Genomic DNA, 26,981 nt, shown 5'->3' on the forward strand with positions numbered 1-26,981 from the left:
AGCCTTGACTTAGTCCTACAGTTACTTGGCCCTATCTGAGGGACAGGAAAGACAACCATGGTGGGAAAAAGGAAAGAGATAATGGAGGGACTTAGGAAACAGTAAGTTAAAGGGAAGAAGAGTGGTCGTTTCCTATGAGCTGAAGTTAGATTTCAAATAAATTTCACCAGGGTGTGATTCCATCTTGCATGGGTGTTCCTCAGAGCAGTAAATGTTTATCTGTCTGCCTTCTCTCCACCTAAGTGCATGCCATCACCTCATGGAAGATTCGGTGGACATGGACATGAGCCCCTTGAGGCCTCAGAACTACCTTTTTGGTTGTGAACTAAAAGTCAACAAAGATTATCACTTTAAGGTGGATAATGATGAAAATGATCACCAGTTATCTTTAAGAATGGTCAATTTAGGGGCTGGTGCAAAGGATTAATTGCGCATTATTGAAGCAGAGGCAATAAATTATGAAGGTAGTCCAATTAAAGCAGCAGTTCTCAACCTGTGGGTCATGACCCATAGGAACTGTTATTAAAGGGTCGTGGCATTAGGAAAGTTGAGAACCACTGAATTAAAGTAACAATTGCAACTTTGAACATGTCTGTACAGCCAACGGTTTCTCTTGGGGGCTTTGAAATAACACTACTTGTGGTCTTTTGGTTAAAGTGTGGTTCAAGGCCAGTACTAGTGGGCAGTACTTAGTAGTTGTGGAAGAAGATGCAGAGTGAGAAGATGAAGAGCAGTATGGGAAAGTCTTAAGTATGTTTGGAAAGTGATCTGCCCCTGGAGGTGGTAGCAAAGTTCCACAGAAAAAAGTAAAACTTGCTGCTTATGAAGATGAAGATGAAGGTGATGATGATGATTATGCAGATGATGATTGTGAAGATGAAAATGCTGATGATTTTGATGAAGAGGAAACTGAAGAAAAAGCTTCTGCAAAGAAATCTGTAGGAGACACTCCAGCCAAGAATGCACAAAAATCAAACCAGAATGGAAAAGATTCAAAATCTTCAACACCAAGATCAAAAGGTCAAGAATCCTTCAAAAACAGGAAAAAAAATCCTAAACACCAAAAGGACTTAGTTCTTTAGAAGATATTAAGGCAAAAATCCAAGCAAATATAGAAAAAGGTTGTTCTCTTCCCGAAGTGGAAACCAAGTTCATCAATTATGTGAAGGATTGCTTCCAGATGACTGACCAAGAGGCTGTTCAAGATTTCTGGCAGTGTAGGAAGTCTCTTTAAGAAAATAGTTTAAACTGTTGGTTAAAATTTTCTGTCTTTGCTGGGTGCCTGTGGCTCAAGCGGCTAAGGTGCCAGCCACATACATCTGAGCTGGTGGGTTCAAATCCAGCCCAGCCCGCCAAACAACAATGACAGCTGCAACCAAAATAATTTTCTGTCTTATTTCATTTCTGTAACAGTTGATATCTGGCTGTGCTTTTTATAATGCAGAATGAGAACTTTCCCTACTGTGTTTGATAAATGTTGTCCAGGTTCCATTGCCGAGAATGTGTTGTCCAAAATGCCTGTTTAGTTTTTAAAGATGGAACACCACACCTCACTTGGTTTTAAGTATGTATGGAATGTTCTTTTTTTGTTGTTGTTAAGACAGAGTCTCACTTTGTTGCTCTCCATAGAGTGCTGTGGCGTCCCAGCTCACAGCAACCTCCAGCTCTTGGGCTTAGGCGATTCTCTTGCCTCAGCCTCCCGAGTAGCTGGGACTACAGGTCCCTGGCTATTTGTTGTTGTTGTTGTTGTTGTTGTTGCAATTTGGCTAGGGCTGGGTTTGATCCCGCCACCCTCGGTATATGGGACAGGCACCCTACTCGCTGAGCCACAGGTGCCACCCAGTATGAAGAGTTCAATGTTATGATAGGACATAGTAGTAGTAGTGGTCAGACATGCAAGTGGTGGAGAAACAAAAATATACATGTGAAAAACTCTCTCTCTCTCTCATTTTTTTTTTTTTTTTGAGACAGAGCCTCAAGCTGTCCCCCTGGGTAGAGTGCTGTGGCATCACAGCTCACGGCAACCTCCAATTCCTGGGCTCAAGCAAGTCTCCTGCCTCCGCCTCCCAAGCATCTGGGACCACAGGCAGCCACCACAACACCCGGCTATTTTTTGGTTGCAGCCATCATTGTTGTTTGGCGGGCCCAGGCTGGATTCAAACTCACCACCTTAGGTGTATGTGGCTGGCACCTTAGCTACTTGAGCCACAGGCACTGAGCCAAAACTCTCTATATTTTAATAAAAAAAATTTTTTTTACCAGAAAAGCCTTTTTTATGCATTAGGTCAGGTTCATTGCTAAAAAGCTATATTTAAATATTGAATCATTAACTTTTTGGAGAGGTATAAAGTATTATTACAGACATATGAAGTACCATTTCTAGGGAATATGACATAGTAGATTCCAAATATATCACTTGTGTGTGACACTTTTAAGAGTTAACTAGTTTATAAGTTGAAGAATAACTGTAACTAATTTGAACTAAAACAGGAAATTATGTATGTCTTATTGTAACCTTTTTAATCCCTTAGTACTGGATCATGTGAATTAAAGTCCAAGCATTCCAGTAGAATCACCAATGAAAGGTAAGATATAAATGAATTAATATATGTATGTGTATTCTGTGTACCCACACATGTATGCGTTCATATACATTCAATGTACAAAGAGATTGAGATTTGGGATATTCACTGTCAGGAGCTTTAAAATACAGAGTTTCTTGCTAGCTGTTTCCAATGTCCTGTTGTGGTAAGCTTCTATGTGTAGTATTCTTTGTCTTTTGAGCAGTGATATAGGAAAAGGATGCAACAGTCAAAGAGAGAGTCTTCTTACTCTTAGTGTTCATCCTTAGTTACTAGCAACCAAAACCCTCAGGAAAGTGTCAGAAGGTCTGTGTACAACACTGTAGCAGAGCAACACCACCTATCTCCCCAGGTGTTGGAGAGAAAGATTGAGTAATAACTATAGTGGCATCTTGAGTCATTATTAACTTTTTGGATAACTCTAAATTTTTAACTTTTAAATTCAATTCCTTTTTAAAAAAATTTTTTTAAAGAAACTACCTCATTCTCTTGCTCAAACTGTAGTGCAATGGTGTGATCACAGTTCACTGTCATTGCAAACTCCTGGCTCAAGCAATCCTACTACCTCAGCTTTCCAAGTAGCTGGGGCTATAGGAGCATGTCACCACATCTAGTTATTTTCATTGTGAAATATTTCTAGAGCCTGAATCTTGCTGTGTTATGTCTTGAACTCCTGGCCTGAAGACATCCTTCCAGCTTTGCCTCCCAAAGAGCTAGGATTGTAGTCATGAGCACTGAACCCATTTAAGTTGAATTTTTAAAGGCCAGCCAGTTTATAACGTAAAGAGTAATGATAGCTGGTTTGAACCAATATCAAATCTGGGAAATCATGAGATACCTGTACATTTTTACTGCATTAGCACTGCCTTCAGTGAAATGACAACAGTAACTCATGAAGGGATCATGCATGAAATGTGAGATCTAAATAAATAAGTATAGGTAAACATATATATCCGTGTAAATAAACCCCCCTACACACACACACACACACACACACACATTCACAAGCATACACATACATATAGAAAAGCAATATCAAGATCTTGGGACTTCGTTGTCAGGAGTATTCATGATAATACAGAGTGTCTTACGCCCTGTTTTCTAAAACCTTCTTTTGTGCTAATAGTATCTGTAAGTATCTTTCTTTCTTTTTTGGATCTAGTTGGATAAAAAAGGGGCAGGTCATAAGAAAAATCCTTTTTGTTCATAATTTGTTGGTCATGTTTAGTCACCAGCAGCCAATAACCTTGGCAAAGTATGGGAATATGTATATGACACCCTAACAGAGGGGGCCAAGACTGGAGAGAGTCTTGTGTGTAGCAAGGAGGAGGGAGCAGTGGACAGGGAACAGAGGGGACCTCATCAGAAAATAATGGGACTAGTCCCTGTGCCACCATGTGAGACTGCTGCCCCAAAGGCAAATTTATATCACATTAGGTGGAGCCCCTGTCTCAGGACTGTGGTTCCTGGGCCCTATCTGAGGGACGGGGATAGGCGTCCACCACAGGGGAGGCCAGGAGGTATGTGGTGTTGGGACTTAGGAAGGCACAGGGCAAGCAAGATGAATTCCCAGAAACTGAAGTTGAATTAGATGTAAATTTTATCACAAATGGTGTTACACTTGCGATTAGGGTTAAGAGTAAAGAAATGTACTTTACTTACTTTAGCTTGAATCATTAAGTTTTTCCACAGTCCTGAGATTTCATCACAATCATATAAAGCTTCATTTCTAGAAGAAAATCAAACACCAAATTTCAAATAACTAATGTTAATTTTTAAGGCAACTAGATTATAAATTACAGAATAATTATAGCTAGTTTGTATTAGAAAATAAGTCTGGGAAGACAAGTGGAGTCTTAGTATGCTTGTTTTTATCCTTTAGCTATGACCCATTGAATTAAAAAGAGTAATCTGTGGTACAGTCATCAGTGGTGGGTGAGATATCAATATTTTTATAGAGAGAGTAAAGGGAGATACTGAGATTTGTAAAATATATTCACAAATGACATAAGAATTAACTGTAGTAATAAAGAACTGCAATTCAATTTTTATTCACTGTGCTCTTTTATAAGGCCTGAGGTCATCTTTACATCATATATATGAGGCTTAATTTTAGGTAAAAATTATATACCAGGTTTGAAATAATTAATTGACATGTTTTTAGAGTTCAACTAGTTTATAATTGTAGAGCAGTTGTACCTAATTTCAACCACAAAAGTAAGTCTTTGATGTTGCTTGGCTCTGACATTTGGTTATCTGTCTGTCTGTCTGTCTGTCTTTGAGACAGTGTCTTGCTCTGTTGCCTGGGCTAGAGTGCAACGGAGTCACCACAGTTCACTAGGTTCTTAAATTCCTGGTCTCAAACAAACCTTCTGCCAGCTTCCTGGGTAGCTGGAACTACAGGCTTGGATCACTATGCTTAGTTAATTTTCTTCTCCTTCTCCTCCTCATCATTCTTCTTCCCTGGGTCTCACTATGTTGTTCAAGCTGGTCTGGAACCCCTGGCCGCAAATGATCCTCCTGTCTTGGCCTCCCAAAGTGCTAGGATTACAGGCATGAGCCACCATGCCTGGCTTGACATGTCCTTTTGTTTTAGTTTCTTTCTCAAAGATGGTAATGTGGATGGGTGGAGGGGGGTGATTTGAGGGATCACCTCTATGGTTTATCTTACAAGGGTACAAGTGAATCTTTCTAAAAGTAGAATATAAACATCTTAACACAGTAACTAAGAAAATGACATGAAGGCTATGTTAACCAATTTGATGAAAATATTTCAAATCATATATGAAAACACCATACTGTACCCCATGATTGCATTAATGTACACAGCTATTATTTAATAATAAAAAAAGATGGTAATGACATGTACATTTTTAATCCTTAGCACTGACTCGAATAAAATGGCATCAGTGGTGTTTGACTACTTTGATTTATCTCACCTTTCGGTGATGGTTTTATAAAAGACTACTGATGTCATTTATTTGAATTAATGCTAATGCATATCTATACATGATACATAACAGGATAAACACATATCCTTTTATGTATCATATATAAATATATAAAGACAGAGGTGTGTGTGTGTATATATATAGAGAGAGAGAAATCAATATAGAGAATGTACAGGAATACCTCATTTTTTTGCTCTTCACTTCGTTTCACTTTGAAGACATTGCATTTATACTGATTGAAGCTTTTTGGTAACTCAGTGTTGAACAAGTCTCTTAATACCATTTTCCCAACAGCATGTGCTTACTTCGTATCCCTGTGTCACATTTTGGTACTTCTCATAATATTTCAATATCCTGATCTGTGATCAGGAATTTTTATAATCATTACTACTATAATTGTTCTGTCACACTGTGAACCATGCCCATATAAGACAGTAAACGTCATTGATTAATGTTGTGTGGGTTCCGACTGTTTCACCAACCAGCTGTTCCCTATTCTCTGTATTTTTCCTTGGGACTCCATTTCCTGAGGAATAAGAATATTGAAATTAGGCCATTTAATAAGCCTACAATGTCCTCTCAAATGAAAAGAAGAGTCACACATCTCTGAATTTAAACCAAAAGCTAGAGATAATTATGAGGAAGCCATGTCAAAAGCCGAGATAGGCCAAAAGGGAGGCCTCTTGTGCCAACTGGCCAATTTGTGAATACAGAAGACAAATTCTGGCTTGGTGCCTGTAGCTTAGGCAGCTAATGTGCCAGCCATGTATACCAGAGCTGGCAGGTTCAAATCTAGTACAGGCCCGCCAAACAATGACAACTACAACCAAAAAATAGCCAGGTGTTGTGGCAGGCTTCTGTAATCCCAGCTACCTGAGAGGCTGAAGCAAGAGTTGGAGGTTGCTGTGAGCTGTGATGCCATGGCACTCTACCCAGGGTGACAGCTTGAGACTTTGTCTCAAAAAAAAAAACAAATTCTTTAAGGAAATTAAAAGCTCTACTCCAGTGAACACGTGAACGTTAAGAAAGCACCTTATTGCTGATGTGAAAACAGTTTTATGGTCTGGATAGAAGGTCAAATGAGCTACGACTTTTCCTTAAGCCAAATCTTAATCCAGGACAAAACTCTTAACTCTCTCTAAGTCTATGAAGGCTGAAAGAGTTGAGGAAACTTCAGAAGAAAAGCTTGGAGCTAGCAGAGATTGGTTCATGTGGTTTAAAGGGAGAAGCTCTCTCCATAATGTAAAAATACAAAGTGAAACAGCAAGTGCTGATGTAGAAGTGGCAGGAAGTTATTCAGAAAATATAGCAAAGATAATTGATGACAGTGGCTACACTAAACAACAGATTTGCAGTGTAAATGAAATGGCCTTCTATTGGAAGAGGAGGCCATCTAGGACTTCCCTTGCCAGAAAAGTCATTATCTGGCTTCTAAACTTCAAAAGAATAATAGGCTGACTCTTTTTGTTAGGGCCTAATGTAGCCGGTGACTTTAAGTTGAAGCCAGAGCTTATTGACCATTCTGAAAATCTTAGTACCCTTAAGAATTATGATAAATCTATTCTACCTGTGCTCTCTAAATGGAAAAACAAAGCCTGTGTGATAGCACATGATTTATAAAATGGCTTATTGAACATTTTAAACCCGCTGTTGAAACTTACTGCTCAAGCAAAAACAAAGATTTCTTTCAAAATAGCACTGTTCATTGACAATGCATCTGGTCACTCAAGAACTCTGAGGAGATGTACAAGAAGATGAATATTGTTTTCATGCCTGCCAATGCAAAATTCATTATGTAGCTTATGGATCAAAAAATAATTTTGACTTATAACATGTATTTTGTAAGGCTATAGCTGCAATAGGCAGTGATTCCTCTGATTGATTCACATGAAATAAATTTTTAATTTACTTTGAAGCTTTTCAGATTTATTTTATTTGAAAATTAAAAGTTTGCTGCACTATTCACCATTGTAGATGCCATTAAGAACATTGGTGATTCATGGGAAGAGGTCAAAATATCGACATTCAGAGGAGATTAGAAGAAATTGATTGCAGTCTTCATGGATGACTCCAAAGGATTCCAGATTTTAGTTGAGGAAGTCACTGCAGATGTTGTGGAAATAGCAAGATAACTTTTAGAAGTGGAGCCTAAAGATGTGACTTAATTGCTCATTTTCATGATAAAACCTGAGCACCTGAAGAATTGCTTCTTATGGATAAGCAAAGAAAGTGTTTTCTTGAGATAAAATCTACTCTTGATGATGATGCTGTGGACAGTTTTGAAATGACAACAAAAACACAGGATATTCCATAAACTTTGCTGATAACATCGCAGCAGGGCCTGAGAGGACAGACTCCAATTTTGATTGAGGTTGTACTGTGTGTAAAATGCTACCAAACAGCATCACATGCTACAAAGTAATCTTTTGTGAAAGGAAGAGTCAATTGATACCACATACTTCATTGTTGTCTTATTTTAAGAGGTCACCACAGCCCCTCAATCTTAGCAAACACTATCCTCAACAGCCAACAACCAATAACATCAAGGCCATGCCCTCTACCAGCAAGAAGTTGACTCACTGCAGGGTCAGATGCTCCTTAGCATTTTTTAGCAATAAAGTACTTTAAAGTATATCTGTTTTTTCCTTAGACATAATCTTGTATTCTTAATAATCTGCTGTGTTGTATAAATATAACTTTTGTATGCACATGTAAACAAAAAAAATTATGTGACTTTCTTAATGTGAAATTTACTTTATCACAGTGGTCTGGAATTGAACCTGCTATATCTTTGAGATATGCCTATATATGTATCCTTTATATATTCTCTGTCTTTTTACATTATACCCACATAGAAACACACACACGTGCACACACACATACACAGGAGAGAGTAAGAAGAGAGAAATATGTAAATTGAGTGTTGAGAGTATCCATGAGAAAAGAGTTTTCTGGTCAATGATTCTATAATTCTTTCTAAAAAGATAGACCTTCCAGGGGGCTCAATTATGTTTTTATATTCTTTAGATTCAGGGAATTTTTGTTGTTTAGATAAATTAGTCATGTTACTGTTTCATGTAGCAAACATCTAATGATATATTTTTGCATTTGTTTGTGGTTATAGTGTGTTAGAACTACTTGCCAGACTTGAGGATGATGAAGATGTTGACATACCAAATGAGTAAGTCAGTTTAAAGTCTGGAAGTAGGGAGCCTTTGATGGATCTCTTTGGGACAACAGGGCTTGTGCTAAGGCAAAATGAAAAGGAAAACTATGGAAAGATATCAAAATTTATGGCAGGGTGAGCATGCAATATTTACTCCAATTGAATTTGCAGGAAAATACTGTTGAAAACAATTTTCCATCTTTTCAGAAGAAAAAGGTTCATAAAAGACCATAATTTTATTAAAATTTTCTTTCTTAACAGAGGACTGAAGAATGCTATTTACTCTTAAATCCTGGTTCCTTCTTAATTTTAGAAAATTTAGTGTTGGATATCCTCTGATTCCTAGTTTTGTAGAATTTTCTATGAGCACATCAGATTCATTGGAAAGGTGAAAATATTTAGCTAACTAAAGTCCTCTTCATGCTTATTGGGAATTTATTAATGTTGATTTGTTTCTGAGTATTCTCCTCCGGAGTACTTACTATTGCACTGATCTGAAGGCACTTTATCATGGACTCACTGTAATGCAATAATACATTCTTAAAATTGCTTACATCTGAATTGCAGAAATATTCAGGAGATTTTTCTTCTGTCCCTCTCTTATCCAGTTACATAACCATTCACCAGCTTTGTGAATGTTGGAAAGAGACAGTACTACCAAAGAGGAAATTACCTGATCACTGTTGCAATTTGTTGGTCTCTAAACAAAGATTACATTGGAAACAAAGGGGGCAACTGGTGAATACAAACAGTTCTTCAAACGACCCTGAATTTCCATTTTCTAGAACTTATTTCATCATGGACCATCAATGAACGATTCATTCTGCTACTTACTTAAATTGTATGTCTGAATATTAGCTGTACAGTTGTTAATGGAGCTGCCCAGAGCTAGGACAAAATTTAGATACAGAAAGGGAAGCATTTCTTTCCTCTTTCCCTACTCTAAAAAATAAAGTGGGTTCTGTTGTGTTTTATTTTCTATTTAAATTACAAAATCAAACCGCTTTGCAAGGATCTAGGAGGCATTTGCAGTAGTTCCTGTGAGAAATGTTGGTCTTTCAGACCAGGGAGATGATCCTGGATTTGGAGTTAAAGCTGGAACTGATCTTGGCTCTGGCATTTGATATTCACTTGACACTCAGCAAATCAAGTTTATATATATCAGTATTATTATTATTATTATTTTAGAGACAGAGTCTCACTTTATCGCCCTCGATAGAGTGATATGGTGTCACAGCTCACAGCAACCTCCAGCTCTTGGGCTTAGATGATTCTCTTGCCTCAGCCTCCTGAGTAGCTGGGACTACAGGTGCCCACCACAATACCTGGCTATTTTTGTTGTTGTTGCAGTTTGGCCGAGGCCAGATTTGAACCCACCATCCTAGATATATGGGACTAGTGCCCTACTCACTGAGCTTTAGGCGCTGCCCATCAAGTTTAAACTTCTTTAAACTTTAGATGATTCAAATGTAAACTGGCAATAATTCTATAATGTCTATTTAGTGGATGTTATAACAAATTAATAATACAAGTAAAATAACATATGTAAGTAAAGTGCTTTGAAAATCATCTGCAGTTTAGTGTTTGATGCACATATATTTTAGATAGGAAAGTAAAAAGAACCTCATGAAATGGAAAGGTGAAAATTTTACTTATCAGTAAAAAAACTTCAAATACACTTCTGAATTTTGTTTTAAACAGGCCTTTGTGTCCTGGTTAAATTCATAATGTGGGTTAGAGGAAATCTGTGATTAATTTTATTTTTACTTCCTTTTGCAGTGGGAAGATTAAGAAAATGGTGCATTTAATTGTGTCATCCCTTGCATTCGGGTATGAGAGACTATAGAAAAGACATATATTAAATACATGTGACATTTAATTTCAATATTTTTAGTGAGAAAGGATTTGAAAAAAAATAAAGCAAAAAGCGTTTCCACTGTCAATGTTGCCAAATGGCCATGTGCCCCATTTAAGGTAATCTCATTTATTTTGAAATTTTAATTTAAGCAGAACATTAAGATTTGCAAAGAAATGGCATTAAAAACAATGAGATATGATTTTAAAATACTGTAAGTGTTTTATTAAATACCTTATATATCTGGAATCACTCCTGGATTTTAGAAATATTTTACTTAAGGTTCTTCTCTATATGAGAATAAGATTTCATACTATGATACAGATTTACACAGTATAATTGCTTTATTTTGAATTAATATCTTAATTTCAGTTAGAATTATGAAAAATTACTTTGAAGATCAATTAATTCATCTTTATAGATTATGTAAATAGTTTAAGCATTTTATGAGGAATGTGTTTGGATTATGTGAGAGAGAGGCTCAAGAAGAACGTTAGAGCTCAATAATGTAAGTATTTAAGGCAGTGATTCCTTCTCATGTGCCCATGAGTATGCTAGAAGCACCCATGAATTTGATCACAGACTTGTTGAAAATCTCACTGATTAAAAGATTTTACTGTTAAAGTGGTCTTTTAAGGGCTTATGTTAGTCATTCTTTAATTTGTTTCTTATTACTAAATTCTTAACAATTATCCAGGTTTTTAAAAAGTTTTTAAAACTTTAATCTGTATCCAGGTTTTTACAGATTAATGAGGTTTTCTTTATTATAAGACATTGGTGTAAACACCTTCTGAAATTCTCAGATTTTAAGATGGGTTTACAAATAGGCATATGTAATTTTTTTTGGTTGGGGATTCATTGAGGATTCAAGGAACTAGGTTACATTGATTGCATTTGTTAGATAAAGTCCCTCTTATAATTGTGTCCTATCCCCAAGAGGCATGTCACACCTGTGGCCCCCCACTCTCCTTCCTTTTTCCCTCTCCCTGCATTTCTCACTGTGTACTAGGTCATCAATTGTCCTCATATCAGAATTGAGTACATAGGATTCTTGCTTCCCCATTGTTGTGATGCTTTACTAAGAATAATGTGCTCTACTTCCGTCTGGTTTAATACAAGAGATGTAAAGTCTCCATCTTTTTTAATGACTGAATGGTATTCCATGGTATACATATACCACAGCTTGTTAATCTATTCCTGGGTTGGTGGGCATTTAGGCCATTTCTACGTTTTGGTGATTGTAAATTGAGCTGCAATAAATAGTCTAGTGCAAATGTACTTATGATAAAAGGATTTTTTTTCTTCTAGGTAGATGCCCAGTAATGGGATTGCAGGATCAAATGGGAGGTCTAGTTTGAGTTCTTTGAGGATTCTCCATACTTCCTTCCAAAAAGATTGTATTAACTTACAGTCCCACCAGCAATGTAGAAGTGTTCCCTTCTCTCCCCACCCATGCCAACATCTGCAGTTTTGAGATTTTGTGATGTGGGCCATTCTTACTGGGGTTAGGTTGGTACCTCAAGGTGGTTTTGATTTGCATTTCTCTGATAATTAAAGATGATGAACATTTTCTCATATGCTTGTTAGCCATTCATCTATCTTTTTTATAGAAGGTTCTTTTCATTTCTCTTGCCCAGTAATATAAGAGACTATTGGCTCTTTTTATGTTTATTAATTTGAGTTCTCTGTAGATCCTAGTTATCAGCTTTTGTGCAATTCATAACATGCCAATATCCTTTCCCATTGTGTAGGTTGTCTATTTACTTTGATTGTTGTCTCCTTAGCTGTATAGAAGCTATTCAATTTAATTAAGTCCCATTTGTTTTATTTTTGTTGTTGTTGCTGCCATTGCCATAGAAGTCTTCTTCATAAAGTCTTTCCCTAGGCTAATATCTTCAAGTGTTTTCCCCAGTTTCTTTGAGGATTTGTATTGTTTCATGCCTTAGATTTATATATTTTTATCCATATTGAATCAATTTTTGTGAGTGGAGTGTGTGTTTAGTTTTAGTCTCTTACACATGAATATCCAGCTCTCCCAGCAACATTTACTGAATAGGGATTCTTTCTCCCAGTGTATATTCTTATTTGGTTTATCAAAGATCAGATGGCTATAAAATGTTAGTTTCATTTCTTAGGGTTCATAATTTTCTTTATAGAGCTCCTTCACCTCTTTTGTTAGATATATTCCTAGGTATATCATTTTCTTTGAAACTACTATGAAGGAGATTGTGTCCTTAATTAGCTTCTCATCCTAGCTGTTATTAGTGTATACAAAGGCTATTGACTTGTGGACATTGATTTTATATCCTGAGATATTATGGTATTTTTTATCACTTCCAGGAGTCTTGTGGTGGAGTCCTTGGGGTTCTCAAAGTATAAGATAATATCGTCAGCAAAGAGGGAGAGTTTGACCTCCTCTGCCCCCATTTGGATGCCCTTTATTTCCTTCTCCTGCTTGATAGAACTTTGGCTAGAACTTCTATGTTGAATAGTAGCAGCAACAGAAGACAGCCTTGTCTGGTTTCAGTTGTAAGTGGAAAAGCTTTCAGTTTTACTCCATTCAGTAAAATATTAGCTGTGGGTTTTTGATAGATAGCTTCAGTTGGTTTAAGAAATGTGCAACCTATGGCTATATTTTCAGAGTTTTAATTAAAAAAGGATGTTGAATGTTATTGAATGCTTTTTCTGCATTTATTGAGAGGCTCATATGGTCTTTGATTTTGCTTCTGTTGATACAGAGAATTATGTTTATGGATTTGTGTATGTTAAACCAGCCTCATATCCCTGTAGTCTATTGGCTAGGATTTTCTTGAGAATTTTTGCATCTATATTCATTAGTGACATGGGCCTGAAGTTCTCCTTTTTAGTTGAGTCTTTTTCTGATTTTGGCATCAGTGTGGTGTTTGCTTTGTAGAACATGTTGGGGAACATTCCTTCCTCCTCAATTTTTTGGAATAATTTCTGCAGTATAGGTATAAACTCTTTGATAGAATTTTGATTTGAAGCTATCTGGACCAGGGCATTTTTTTGTTGGGAGATTTTTTATTTCTTTGATCTCAGTGCTTAAAATAGGTCTGTTCAGGATATCTATGTCTTCTTAGTGAAGGCTAGAGAGAGAGTGTGATTTCAAATATTGATCCATTTCCTTCACATTGTCAAATTTCTGGGCATAGAGTTTCTTGTAATATTCAGAGATAATCTCTTATTTCTCTGTGGCACCTCTTGTTATTTCCTTTTTATCATTTCTGTTTGAGGTTACTAGAGATTTTACTTTTCTGTGTCTAGTTAGTCTGGCCAAAAGTTTATCTGTTTTATGTATTTTTACATGCAACCAACTTTTTGTTTCATTAATTTTCTGAATGATTCTTTTGTTTTCAATTTCACTAATCTTTGATTTAATTTTGGACATTTCTTTTCTTCTGCTGAGTTTAGGATTAGATTGTACTTTTCCCAATTCCATCAGATGGCTTGTGAGTTGTTGATGAGCTTTCTTTCTGTTTTTTGGATGTAGGCATCTAAAGTGATACATTTTCCTCTCAGGACTGCTTTTGCTGTATCCCACAAGTTTAGGTAGCTTGTGTCTTTTTTGTTGTTATGCTCAAGGAAGTTAATGATTTCCTCATTTATCTCTTTCTCACTTAACTGTCATTCATCATAAGGTCTTTTAATTTCCATGTTCTTGTGTGGAGTTGAACATTTTTGTTAGAGTTGAGTTCCACCTTTAATGCCTTGTGATCTGAGAAGATACAAGATAAAACTTCAATTCTTTTGATTCTTTTGAGGTTTGTTTTGTGTCCTAGGATATGATCAATTTTGGAGAATGTTTCACGGGCCAATGAGAACTTATATTCTTTAGCTTTGGGATGGAGTGTTCTATATATGTCTATCAAGCACAGTTGTTCTGGGGTCACATTTAAGTCCTATGTATTTTTGTTTAGTTTCTGTTTAGAGGATCTGTCCAGCTCAGTAAGAGGAATATTAAAGTCTCTTGCTATTATCATGTTATGGGATATCATATTGCTCGGACAAATTAAGATCTGTTTCAGGAATCTGGGAGCATTTAAGTTGGGCGCATAAATATTTAGAATTGAAATGTTTTCTTGTTGTATTTTTCCCTTGACCAATATGAAGTGTCCACCTTTGTGTTTTTTTACTTTAGTTGCTTTAAATCCACTTGTATTTGAAAATAAGATTGCAACCCCTCTTTTCTTCTGAATTCTGTTTGTCTGAAAAATTGTCTTTCATCCCTTAATCCTGAGTTTTAATTTGTCCTTCAGGCTAGGTGTGTTTCCTATAGGCAGCAAATGGATGGCTTGTGTTTTTTTATCTGATCAACCAGCCTATGTCTCTTCAGTGGGGAATTCAAGCCATTAACATTTATTGAGAGAATTGATAAGTGTGGTGGCGTTCTATTCATCTTATTTTGTGAAAGTTCATTGCTTAGTTTTATCTTTTGCATGCATTATTGTGGAAGCTGGGTTTTCTCCTTTAGTTTCTGGTTGCATACTTTGCGGGTTGGTCCATTGTGATGGTCAGTGTATAGAATAGGTCTAAGTAGTTCCTGTAGAGCTTGTCTTATTGTAGCAAAGTTCCTCCAGGTTTGCATATCAGTAAAAGATTTGATTTCTCCATCAATTTTAAACTTTAGCTTAGCAGGATGTAGAATTCTGGGCTAGAAATGGTTTTGTTTAAGTAAATTAAAGGTAGATGACCATTGTCTTCTGGCTTGAAAAGTTTCATTTGAGAAATCTGCAGTCACCCACATGGATTTGCCCAAGTAAGTCTATTGGTGCTTACTCCCTGTGGCTTGCAGAGTTTTTTCTTTTGTCTTGATTTTGGACAGTTTCATCACAAGGTGTCTTGGAGAATCTCTATTTGAGTTGAGATGCCCTGGGGTTTGATATCCTTCCAAAAGGAGTGTGTCAGAATCTTTGGTGATATTTGGGAAATTTTCATTTATAATATTCTCTAGTATGGCTTCCATTCCTCTGGGGCATTCTTCTTCCCTTTCTGAGATACCTGTAACTCATATGTTTGAACACTTCATAAAGTCCCATGATTCTGTCAGTGTATGTTCTGCTTTGTCTATTTTTTTTCCTGACTCTTTAACTGTCTGAGTTAGCTCAAGAACTTTGTCCTCTCCCTCTGAGATTCTTTCTTCTGCATGGTCTAATCTGTTGTTGATACTTTCTTCTGCATCTTAAAGTTCCTTAATTGACTGCTTCAGTTCCTATAGCCTTGCTACATCCTTTCTTCATATCGTTCATCTCTTATTTGATCCTGTTTTTGGATTTCACTTTGGTTATTTTACACTCTCTCAGCAATTTCCTTCATTGTTTTTATGCAATTTTTTTTGAGACAGAGTCTTATTCTGTCACCCTAGATAGAGTGCCTTGTCATCATCATAGCTCACAGCAACCTCAAACTCTTTGAACTCAAGTGATCTTTATTCCTCAGCTTCCTGAGTAGCTGGGATTATAGGTGTACACCACAATGCTAGCTAATTTTTCTACTTCTAGTAGAGACAGGGTCTCATTCTTGCTCAGATGGTCTCAAACTCCTGAGCTCAAGCAATCCACCCATCTTGGCCTGCCAGAGTGCTAGGATTACAGGTATGACCCACCCTGCCCTGACAGCATGTGTAGTTTCAATTCAAATTTCGTGTTCTATCTTGGAGATTAGTCTGATGTGTCTACTATAAAAGAGTATGATAACACTTTTTGAAGTGGATTGGTGGGAATTTTATTTGCTAACAACTGCTTCTGTTGGGTGAAAACTGAAGAATTTTTTCATGATTCTAAGGCAATTCAGTTTTTCCTGCCACTGGATAGTTTAATGCTAAATGACATTTTGATATCTGATCATTGGCCTGAATATAGTCTAACTATAGGGGAAAAAATTCCTTTACTTTTATTCTCATTCTTTATTTTTTTATTTATTATAGAATATTTGGAGTTTTGCTTATCTTCATAGACGTGTCTCTCGTCATTACAGACCTAATTTTCACTAGTAAAATTTATATTCCTTTGGAATATCGTTCAGTTTCTCTAGCTATTGCTTTATTTTTTTTCATGGATCTTCTTCTTCGAGTATATGTAGAAGGGTAAGTTTGAATTCTTTTTAACACCTAAAGCTACCTTGTCCTATTATAAAAGGCATCTGAAAATAACTAGCAGGTCAATCCAATGAAATGTGTCCCTCTTTATCAAAATAATTTTTCTCAAAAGCATGGTCCACAGTAAGCAATAATTCAAATCACAGTTTTTCATAGATTTGGCGTTAATAGTATATGATTGTTGCAAATGGCACTCCCATCTCCAACAATGTATGTGTATTTTCAATGGTTCCTTCAATACATAAAGTTTAAGGGAATTTCAAAAACAGGCCAGGATGCTGATGTGTCTGCATGCACATTATGATGAGGAATATGCATGTGAAGTAATTAATTAATGAATTAATACGTTCAGTAAGAGTTGAGTCCTAGATAACTGTTGATAGCATAGTAAATACTGGATATGCATAACCCCACCTCTCAGTTAAAATGAAAACTTTTATTAAGGAGCAGGGATCTGAGGCATGCTCATTCCATCAGTGAGACTTGACAGTAAGGCAGCAGTTGATTTCCTCTGCTTGCTAACTTTCTAAGAAGGTAGGTGGAATAAGCCAAACCTTGGGAATGGACTGCTGTGGGAGTCAGAAACTATGTTCCCCTGCTTCACTTCATCTAGTGCACCTCAGAAGGCAGTATGTCTCCTTTCCTCCTGATTTTCTATCCTCATGCTATTGAGCTAAGGACTGTTGCCCGCTGTCAGGTAACTCAGAGCCAGAAAGGGGATGCCTTAGATTTGGAAGCAGTATTTCCTGGAGAACTAGTGCCTATGTCTAAAGGAGCCAGTGTTGGGAAGGTGTGGTGGATAAAACTCCACCTTTGCCCAGGGGAGGCCACATTGGCCTATCAGAATTCCAGTGTAAGTGCAAATCCAGACCATGAATTTGCTGTACAAAATAGTGGACCTTTCTCCCTCTCATAAGTTCCCTTGCACAATGCTCAGCCCCAGCTATTATAAGTCTATGATGTATTCAGCTTCCATTACCCACTGGTACTGCCCAACATCTCATCTCCATGAAGGCAAGGCTTGCCTCTTGCTCAGTGCTTTGGTTATATCAATTACTATACTTAAATGTTTAGGTGGATGCTTTTGTCATATACTGTACGTATGAAATGATGAACACAAATTTACTGTTTGAAAATTTTCCGTTGTTATATTATTTCTTCTCCTCTAGTCTAAAAAATTCATTTTAAATTATTCCTTGAAGTAGAATTCTTAATAAGGATGGGTCAAATTTGTGGTCTTAAAATATTTCTATTTCTTCTTGGAGGGGGATGAAATTATATTTTTTGTTTTGTGTTACAGGAGACGGCATTATTTTTCTGATTTACTTAATGTCTTAGATGCTTTCATTATTGTGGCAATTCTGCTGATTGACATCATTTACATTTTTTATGATGTCACATTTCTTAGGAATATTCCCAGGTATGAAACATGATTTCTCAAAACATGATTTCTCAAAGTATTTCTTTTCAATTTTCTATGGCCTTTATTCCATATAGTTTTCTTAATGTTAAATGTTCTGATTCTATACCAAATAGATTACTTAAAAATGAAATGTTTAGAACAATTGACAATATTTTAAACATGATTTCTCAAAGTATTTCTTTTGAATTTTCCATGGCTTTTATTCCATATAGTTTTCTTAATGTTAAATGTTCTGATTCTATACCAAATAGATTACTTAAAAATGAAATTTTTATAACAATTTCCACATACTTTGAAACTAAAAGACTGTGGTATCATAAGGAGCAGTGGAGGTTTTATATACTACCTGTGATTAGTTTAAGAGATGAAGTACACAAAGAAAGAACTGGGCACTTTACCTCTTGTACTAACTTTAACTTTTCTACATTTTGAAATTCCCACTAAATTTCCATTTCTGCTTCAATCACAAATTCCTTACATGTGAATTCTGTCTATCTGAGTTTTTCTTGTAGCCAAGAGAGCATTGATTTGAATACATACAGAATTTGAGTAATTCAGTCATGATTTTCTAAAACATACCAAACAAAAAACTAGGCAGTGATATGGGTAGCAGCATAGCAGTAGAGTTTTATAGTCTACTTGTAGTAAAACTGAAGAAAGTTAAGGCAATATTAGAAGTGTTAGGGATCAGGAAACTAAAAGGTATATGGGAGACTGGTGGCATGTGCTCACTCTTTCTTTCTCACGTGCACTCATCCTTTTTCATTATGGCAATGAGAAAAATGGAAGACAAAATATATACTGGTATATAAATGTTGAGTGCCTCACTAAGCTTGTCCACCCCCAACTAAACATGCTAGGTAACAGGCTTTTGGAGTTGTTTGAAAATAACCTGAGCCAATATGGTCTTCGGAGAAGCAACCTCAGCATAACTTGAAAGCTTGGTAAAAATTATGAAGAAAAATGCCTCATGCTCGACTCTAGACCTACTGAATCAGTGTCTCTGGGACTTAACAATCTAGTGTGTCGAGCTTTCCCAGATGAGTCCTATTTATGCATGCTCAAGTTAGAGAAGCACTAGTCCAGTCCATGAGTTCTCTGCTTTGGAAATTCTGATGATAGGACAGACACCAGCTAGCACACTTGGGAAGGATGTTAGTCTGCTGCCTGCCTGATGTGCATTAGTACCTGTAGTGACCCTGTTACTAAGGATTCTCACAAAGGTGAACAAGAACCCTCCATTTATTTTGATGGGGACAAATTTCAAATGCTGGTCTTATACCACAAAAGTGAAATTTATAAATTCTAAAATCCTGTTGTACTACTATTTCTCTAGACCAGAATTTCTCAATTTCAGCATTATTGACATGTTAGACCAAATAATTCTTTGTTATGGGGTTGTGGGGAAGAGAACTATTCATTGTAATTTGTTCAGCAGCATTCCTGGCCCCTGTCCACCAGATATAGGTAGCACCAGCCCCATTACACAGACAGCAGTCATGATAATCAGCAGTGCCTCCAGACATTGCCACATATCCCCTAGGTAGGTGGCAGAGGAAGGGAGGAACATTGCTCCTGGTTAACAACCACTGCTATAGGCCTAGTTCGCATTGATGATATCCTCTGTCTGAACAAAAAATGTATCTTTTACATTTGTTGTTAGATGGGCAGTTTTTTTCCGGACTCTACGACTTATCATTCTGATAAGAGTTTTTCATCTGGCTCCACAAAAAAGACATCTCGAAAAACTGACCAGAAGGATGGTAAGTAGGCAAAACATATTTATGATTCAGAAAATGTTTTATGTTTTGTAACATATTGTCAAGGGTTGCTATTTATGCTGTATAATGTTCTTTATTTCTATGTTAGCTTATGTTTTACAAATTAATGTTTTAAACTCTTAGGTTTCAGAAAACAAAAGGCGATACACAAGGGGTGGATTTGACCTGGACCTCACTTATGTTACTGGTTTGTGAAGCTTAACTGTTGACTTACTTATATTAACATCATGTTTTCTTGTAATTAGATTTTTTTTTTAATTTTTGCAGTTTTTGGTTGGGTCTAGGTCTGAACCTGCCACCTCCCATATATGGGGCCAGTGCCCTACTCTTTTGAGCCACAGGCGCCACCCATACTTAGATTTTTATTTTGTTTTTACCTTGTCTAAGCCATGTTCTTTCAAAGTATGCTTTATCCATGAAGACCTATCTTCTGTGGTAGTGTGACATATTTGTAGTTTAACTGTAGCAATGGAAAATCTCCATGTCATCTCAAATCAAGGCTACTTAGTCACAGCACAGGAAATTGAATAGATATTTAACTAATCATTTGCATTTAGTTTAGAATTTATTAAGTTCTAATAGTTACCATGCATTCTGAGCATCCCAGAGAGATCTCTTCTCTTCCTAGAATCCCAGAGAATGAGGTCACTAGTTTGTAGATCATAGGCTCCTGGAGTCAGGAGGGCTGGGAAACATCCTGGAAACACCCACTATAATTTTTACCCCAAAGTCTCAGATGTTGTTTGGTGTGTAAGGTAAGAAATAAATTCCAACCATGAGAAGAACTTCATACTGATGCACAATTAATTATATGGCATAGGGCTAGAATCAATTGAGTCTTGGGAACACCATGCCAGTTTTCTGGTCATTATATTAGATAATTTAATATGTTATCTTGATTAAATTGAACGTGTATTAGCTGGTTTTTTTTTTTTGTTAACTTCCATCATAGAGTTCTTTTCCATGAAAAAAGAGACTGATTATATGTAAATTTAGTGTTTCTATATTGTTGTACCTCTCATGACATTCATAACAATGGTAATTTTGACTTTCAGAGCGTATTATTGCCATGTCATTTCCATCTTCAGGAAGACAGTCTTTCTACAGGAATCCAATGACGGTAAGGGTATTTATCTAAGAAATACTCATTTTGCAGTGAATGTACACTATGTAGTTATAAGGTGATTTTTTTAGACAGAGTTTTGGTCTGTTGCCTAGACTTGAGTACAGTGACATCATCAAAGCTCACTGCTACCTCAAACTCCTGGTCTCAAGTGATCCTCTTAACTCAGCCCCACAAGTAGCTAGGACTACAGATATACACCACTATGCATGGCTAATTTTAGTTTTATTCTTTTATAGAGACTGGGTATCACTATTTTAGGGTAGTCTTGAACTCCTGGCCTTAAGCGATTTTCCCACCTCAGCCTCCAAAGTGCTGGGATTACAAGTGTGAGTCACTGTGCACCCAATGTTTTTTTAGCATTTTCTTTAAACTTCTGTGCTTCTTTATTTTTGCAATAACAATGGCAGTGCTAAGTAACTGTAGAAAGTTATTCATACTTTGGAACAAATTTTCCCAAAAAAGAAAATACTGTACAAATGGAGTCTTGCTAAGTTGTCCAGGCTGGTCTCAAACTCCTGGCCTCAAACAATCATTTCACCTTGGCTATGAGTTTAATATTAAATAATATTCTTTCAAAACTTATTCTTTTAATTAAAAAATAATAATGGATTGGTACCAGTTAGCTTTAGCTATGTTACAAACCACTCCCAAACCATTTATTTAGCTCATGATACTGTTATTAGTGAATCTGAGTTTGGTCTAATTAAATGGTTCTGATAATTAGAAGCAAGGTTGCCTATCTCAACTAAGATTACATATGCATTGTGGGCAGCCAGTAAGCCATGTGAGGACCAGCTAGTTTAAAATGGCTTGAGTTCCTTCAACTGGTAGAGCCATGCATGCTGCACATATCTCACCCCCAGGTCAAAGGACCAACCTTCCTGGCACCCACTGCTGCCTTTGACTCCATGATTTAACCAGTGAAGCTGCTACATATCAATAAACTTCACCAGACATGAGGACTGGCTTGCCTGGTTCTCACTATGTTAGTGATGTCACTCTATGACTGGTGGAGACAGCACACTTAGCACATATTCTGAAGAGCCTGAGAGCCAGCTCACATGGTGTCCTTAACCCCTAGCAAAGCCACACCTCTGCCTCCACGAAAACCCAGTCTAGGACACTGATGCACTTATAGAAACTGATAATGTTAGTTATAGCTGAGGAAATCACATGGACACTATACTACCACACCCACCCAGAACCTAAGTAAAAGCACCCTACTTAACCAACACTATAGGACAAAACTAAAGGAAAAAGTCTTTGCTCATGAAAGCTAATCCATAAAGTTGGAAGAGGCAACTGTTCCACCAGATGTGCAAAATCAATGTAAGGATATAAGAAACACGAAATGCAAGGAAACATTACACCTCTAAAGAAATACAATATTTCCCCAATACAGATCCCAGATTAAAAAAGAAAAACACTATAAATTGTCTAAGAATTAAAAAGAAATGACTTTAGGAAAACTCATTGAAAAATAAGAGAATACATACAGATACTATAACAAAATTAGGAAAGCAATTCATGATCTGAACTAGAAATTCAACAAAGATACAGATATCATTGCAAAAGAACCAAGCAAATTTTGGAGCTGAAGAATTTGAGGAATGAAATAAAAACACAACCAGGAGCTTCAAAAACAGACTAGACCAAGCAGAAGAAAGAATTTCTGAACTTGAAGATAAGACTTTCAGTAACCCAGTCAGACAAAAACAACAAAGAATGAAGAAAGCCAATGGAAATTATAGGACACTATTGGACAAAGAAATATTTGCATTATGGGAAATTTAGAAGGAGAAGAAATGAGAAAAGGCATAGAAAATCTCATTAATAAAATAATAACCAAACATATCGCAAGTCATGGGAGACATAATGACACCCAGTTCTGGAAGGAAAAGGTTTCCAAATAGATCCAACCTGAAATAGTCCTTTCTGAGGCATATAGTTGTCAAATTGTCAAAAGTCAAAGACACAGAATTCTAACAACAGCAAGAGAAAAATGTCAAGTCACTTATAAAGGATCCCTATTGGGTATTGGTATTGAGTAGATATCTCAGCAGAAACCTTTACAGGCCAGGAGAGAATGGAATAATACGTGCTGACAGGAAAGAACTATCAGCCAAACTCCCAGCCAAAAATACTATGTCCAGCAAAGCTACTTTCCAGAAATGAAGAAATAAAGCATTTTCCAGAGAAGGAAAAGCTGAGGGAATTCATCACCATTAGACTGCCTTATGAAAATGGTTAAGGGTATACTACATCTGGAAAGAAAAGAATGATTACCATCATGAAAACATGCAAATGTATAAAATGCACAGATCAAGCAGATGTACACATGAGAAAGAGAAAGGAATCAAACTTTATCACTACAGAAACCCACCAAATTGAAAAGATAAATAATAAAAATTGAAGAAAGAAACAAAGGATATACAAAATCACCAGAAAATAATTAACAGAATGACAAGGGTAAGTCTTTACCTGTCAATAATAATGTTGAATGTAAATAGGCAAAATTACCAATTAGAACATTTAGATTCCACTGAATGGACTTTTTTTTTTGAAGACCCAACTATATACTGGCTACAAGAAACTCACCTCACCTATAGAGACACACATAGATGGAAAGTGAATGGATGGAAAAAGATATTCCAAGCAAACAGAAACCAAAAGTAAGCAGAAGCAGCCATAGTTATGTAAGATAAAATAGACTTTAAGTCAAAACACATAAAAAGAGACAAAGAAGGTAATTATATTATGTTAAGGGATCAATTTAGCAAGAAAATATGATAATTGTAAATAATATATATGTATATATGCCCCAAACATTAGAGTAGCCAGATATATGAAGCAAATATTATCAGATGGAAAGTAGAAATACATTCTAATATGATAATAGTTGAGGTCTTTAATACCCCACTTTCAGCAATAGACAGATAATTTGGACAGAAAATCAGAAAAAGAAACATCAAATTTAATTGCACTATAGACCAAATTGGCCTAGCAGATATTTACAGTACATTTCATCCAATAGTACAGAATACATCTTCTCATCAGCATATGGAACATTCTCCAGGGTAGACCATGTGATAAGTCACAAAACAAGTGTCAGCAATTTTTTAAAAATCTGAATCATAGCAATTATTTTTTCTAACTACGATGAACAAAAACTACATTGTAGAAATAATAAAAAGAGGAACTTTTGGAACTTTACAAATATATTAAAATTAAGCAATATACTTTTGAATGAGCAATGGATCATGAAGAAATTAAGAAAGAAATGTAAAAATTTCTTAAATGAAAATGGAAACACAACATACCATGGAAAGCAGCAAAAGCTGTACTGTGAGGGAAGTTTATGCTACTATACACACAAAAAGAAGTAGAAGTATAAACAACCTAACAATGCACCTCACAGAATGAGACAAGCACAAACAAGCCAAATTAATAGAAGAAAAAATACTAACAATCAGAGCAAAACTAAGTGAAATTGAGACTAATAGAATACAAAAGACTGATAAAATGAAAAGTTGACTTTTGGAAAAAAAAAAAAAGAAACCAACATAGACAAACCATTAGTTAAGAGTAACAAAGAAAAAAATAGATCAGACCCAAATCAATAAATTCAGAAATGAAAACGGAGACATTAGAGCTGATAATCTAGAAATATAAAGGATCATTAAAGATTATCAAGAGCACACAGCAATTTGGACAACTTAGAGGAAATTCTTGGACACATATAACCTACTGAGATTGAACCAGGAAAAAAGAAAAATATCTGAACAGGACAATAATGAAGATTTAACAAGACCGAATCAGTAATGTTTCCCAAAGAATAGCCCAGTCTGGATGTATAACTGCTAAGTTCTGCCAAACTTTTAAAGAAGAACTAACACCAGTTCTTCTCAGAGTATTCCAGAAAAATCAAAGGGCAGGCAATTCTACAAGGTCATCTACAAGGTCAACATTACCCTGATTCCACCACCTGCCAAGGACAAAACAAAAAAGGAGACTACAGGTCAGTATCACAGATGAACATAGATGCTGGAATTCTCAGTAAAATGCTCACACTCCAAAATCCAGCAGCATATCAAAATGATTATGTACCATGATCAAATGGAGTTTATCCTAAGCATGCAAAAGTGGTACAATATATGCATATCAGTAAATGTGATACATCACATCATCAGAATGAAGGACAAACGCTATATGATCATCTCCATAGATGCAGAAGTGCCAGGTAAAATTCAACATATTTTCATGATAAAAGCTATCAAGAAATTAAGTATAGAAAGAACATACCTTGATACAATAAAGCCCATATATGACAAACCCACATGTAGCATCACACTGAATGGAGAAAGCTTTTCATCTAAGAACTGGCACAAGACAAGGATGGCCACTTTCATAGTACTAGAAGTGCCAGAGAGGTTAGGTAAGAGAAGTAAATACTGGATATCTAAGGTAGAAGTAAAATTGTGCCTATTTGCAGATGACATACTCTTCTATGCAGAAAAAAACAGGAGATGCCACACACACATCTTATAACTGATAAATACATTCAGTAAAGCTAGAGTACAAAACCAATATACAAAAATCAGTAGCATTTCTAAATAGCAAAAATGAACTAGCTGAAAAATTGAGAAATCAATCCTATTACAATAGCTACAAAAATAAAAGACCTAGGAATAAATTTAACCAAGGAAGTCAAAGATCTCTACAATGAAATGGAAGAAACAATCCTGCGATTCATGTGGAACCACAAATGACCCTGAATAATCAAAGTAATCCTGAGCAAAGAACAAAGCTGGAGTATGTCTAATTTGAGAGCTGTTATCATGAAGGGATGTTGCATTTTACTCAATCTATTTCTGCATCTATTGAGATGATCATGTGGTATTTGTCCAGCATTAAGTTGATGTGATGTATCACATTTACTGATTTCCATATGTTGAACACTGGTAAAAGAAATTGAAAATGTTATAAAATAGTGGAATGACATCCATGTTCATGGACTGAAAGAATTAATATTGTTAAAATGACAATACTACCCAAAGTGATCTACAGATTCACTAAAATTTTGGTCAAAATACCAATGAAATTCTTCACAGAAATAGAAGAAATAATCCTAAAATTCACATGGAGCCAAAAAAGACCCCCAAATAACCAAAGTAATCCTGAGTAAAAAGAACAAAGCTGAAAGTATCACAGTACCTAACTTCAAAAAATGCTACAACACTAGTGTAATCAAAGCAACAGAATGTTGGTATGAAAGCAGATACAGACACCAATGGAATAGAATAGATAAATAGATAAATAGATAAATAAATCCACATATTTACAACAAAGTGATTGTTGAACAAAGGTTCCAAGAACATACATTCAATAAATGATACTGGGAAAATTGGATATACGTATGAGAAGAGTGAAACTAGATCCTTATTTCTCACCCTATACAAAAGTAAACTCAAAATGGAATTAAAAAGTTAACTGAAGACTCCAAACTATAAAACTACTAGAAAAAAACCTTAAGGTAAATACTTCAGACATTGACTATGCAGAGATTTATGAATAAAATCTCAAAAGCACAGGCAATAAAAGCACAACAGACAAATGGGATTACATCAAACTAAAAAGCTCTGTGCAGCAAAAGAAAAAATCAGCAGAATAGAGAGACAATAGGAAGAATGGGAGAAAACATTTGCAAACTATTCCTCTGACAAGGAACAACTCAACAACAACAAAAGCCTACAATCCAATTAAAATGAGAAAATGATCTGAATAGGAGTTTCTCCAAGGAAGATATACATACAAAGGGGTAACAAGTATGTGAAAAAATTCTCAGCATCACTAACTACCAGGGAAATGCAAAACCAAACCACAGTAATCATCTCACCCCAGTCAGTATACTTATTACCAAAAAGACAAGTGATGGCAAAGATGTGAAGGGGAACACTTATATACTATAAGTGGGGATGTAAA

At 36.0% G+C, this 26,981-nt stretch overlaps 1 protein-coding gene and 1 pseudogene across 1 annotated transcript in view; both read left to right on the top strand.

Annotated features, from left to right (window-relative positions):
* Nucleotides 1-259: 259 nt before the first annotated feature.
* LOC100951945 lies at nt 260-1,234 on the top strand (annotated as a pseudogene).
* A 9,251-nt stretch (nt 1,235-10,485) lies between these two features.
* LOC111722161 (phosphatidylinositol 3,4,5-trisphosphate 3-phosphatase TPTE2-like) overlaps nt 10,486-26,981 on the top strand; it is a 106,125-nt gene continuing 89,629 nt past the window's right edge. Inside the window, exons 1-6 of the mRNA XM_023508072.1 lie at nt 10,486-10,529; nt 16,499-16,657; nt 17,970-18,089; nt 19,756-19,855; nt 19,997-20,060; nt 20,929-20,993. Coding sequence (XP_023363840.1) covers nt 10,495-10,529; nt 16,499-16,657; nt 17,970-18,089; nt 19,756-19,855; nt 19,997-20,060; nt 20,929-20,993 — 543 coding nt within the window. The 5' untranslated portion in view covers nt 10,486-10,494. The remainder of the gene's footprint in view (nt 10,530-16,498; nt 16,658-17,969; nt 18,090-19,755; nt 19,856-19,996; nt 20,061-20,928; nt 20,994-26,981) is intronic.

The sequence above is a fragment of the Otolemur garnettii genome, unplaced genomic scaffold, assembly GCF_000181295.1.
Source record: "Otolemur garnettii isolate 467f Iridium unplaced genomic scaffold, OtoGar3 scaffold00221, whole genome shotgun sequence".
Taxonomy (NCBI): domain Eukaryota; kingdom Metazoa; phylum Chordata; class Mammalia; order Primates; family Galagidae; genus Otolemur; species Otolemur garnettii.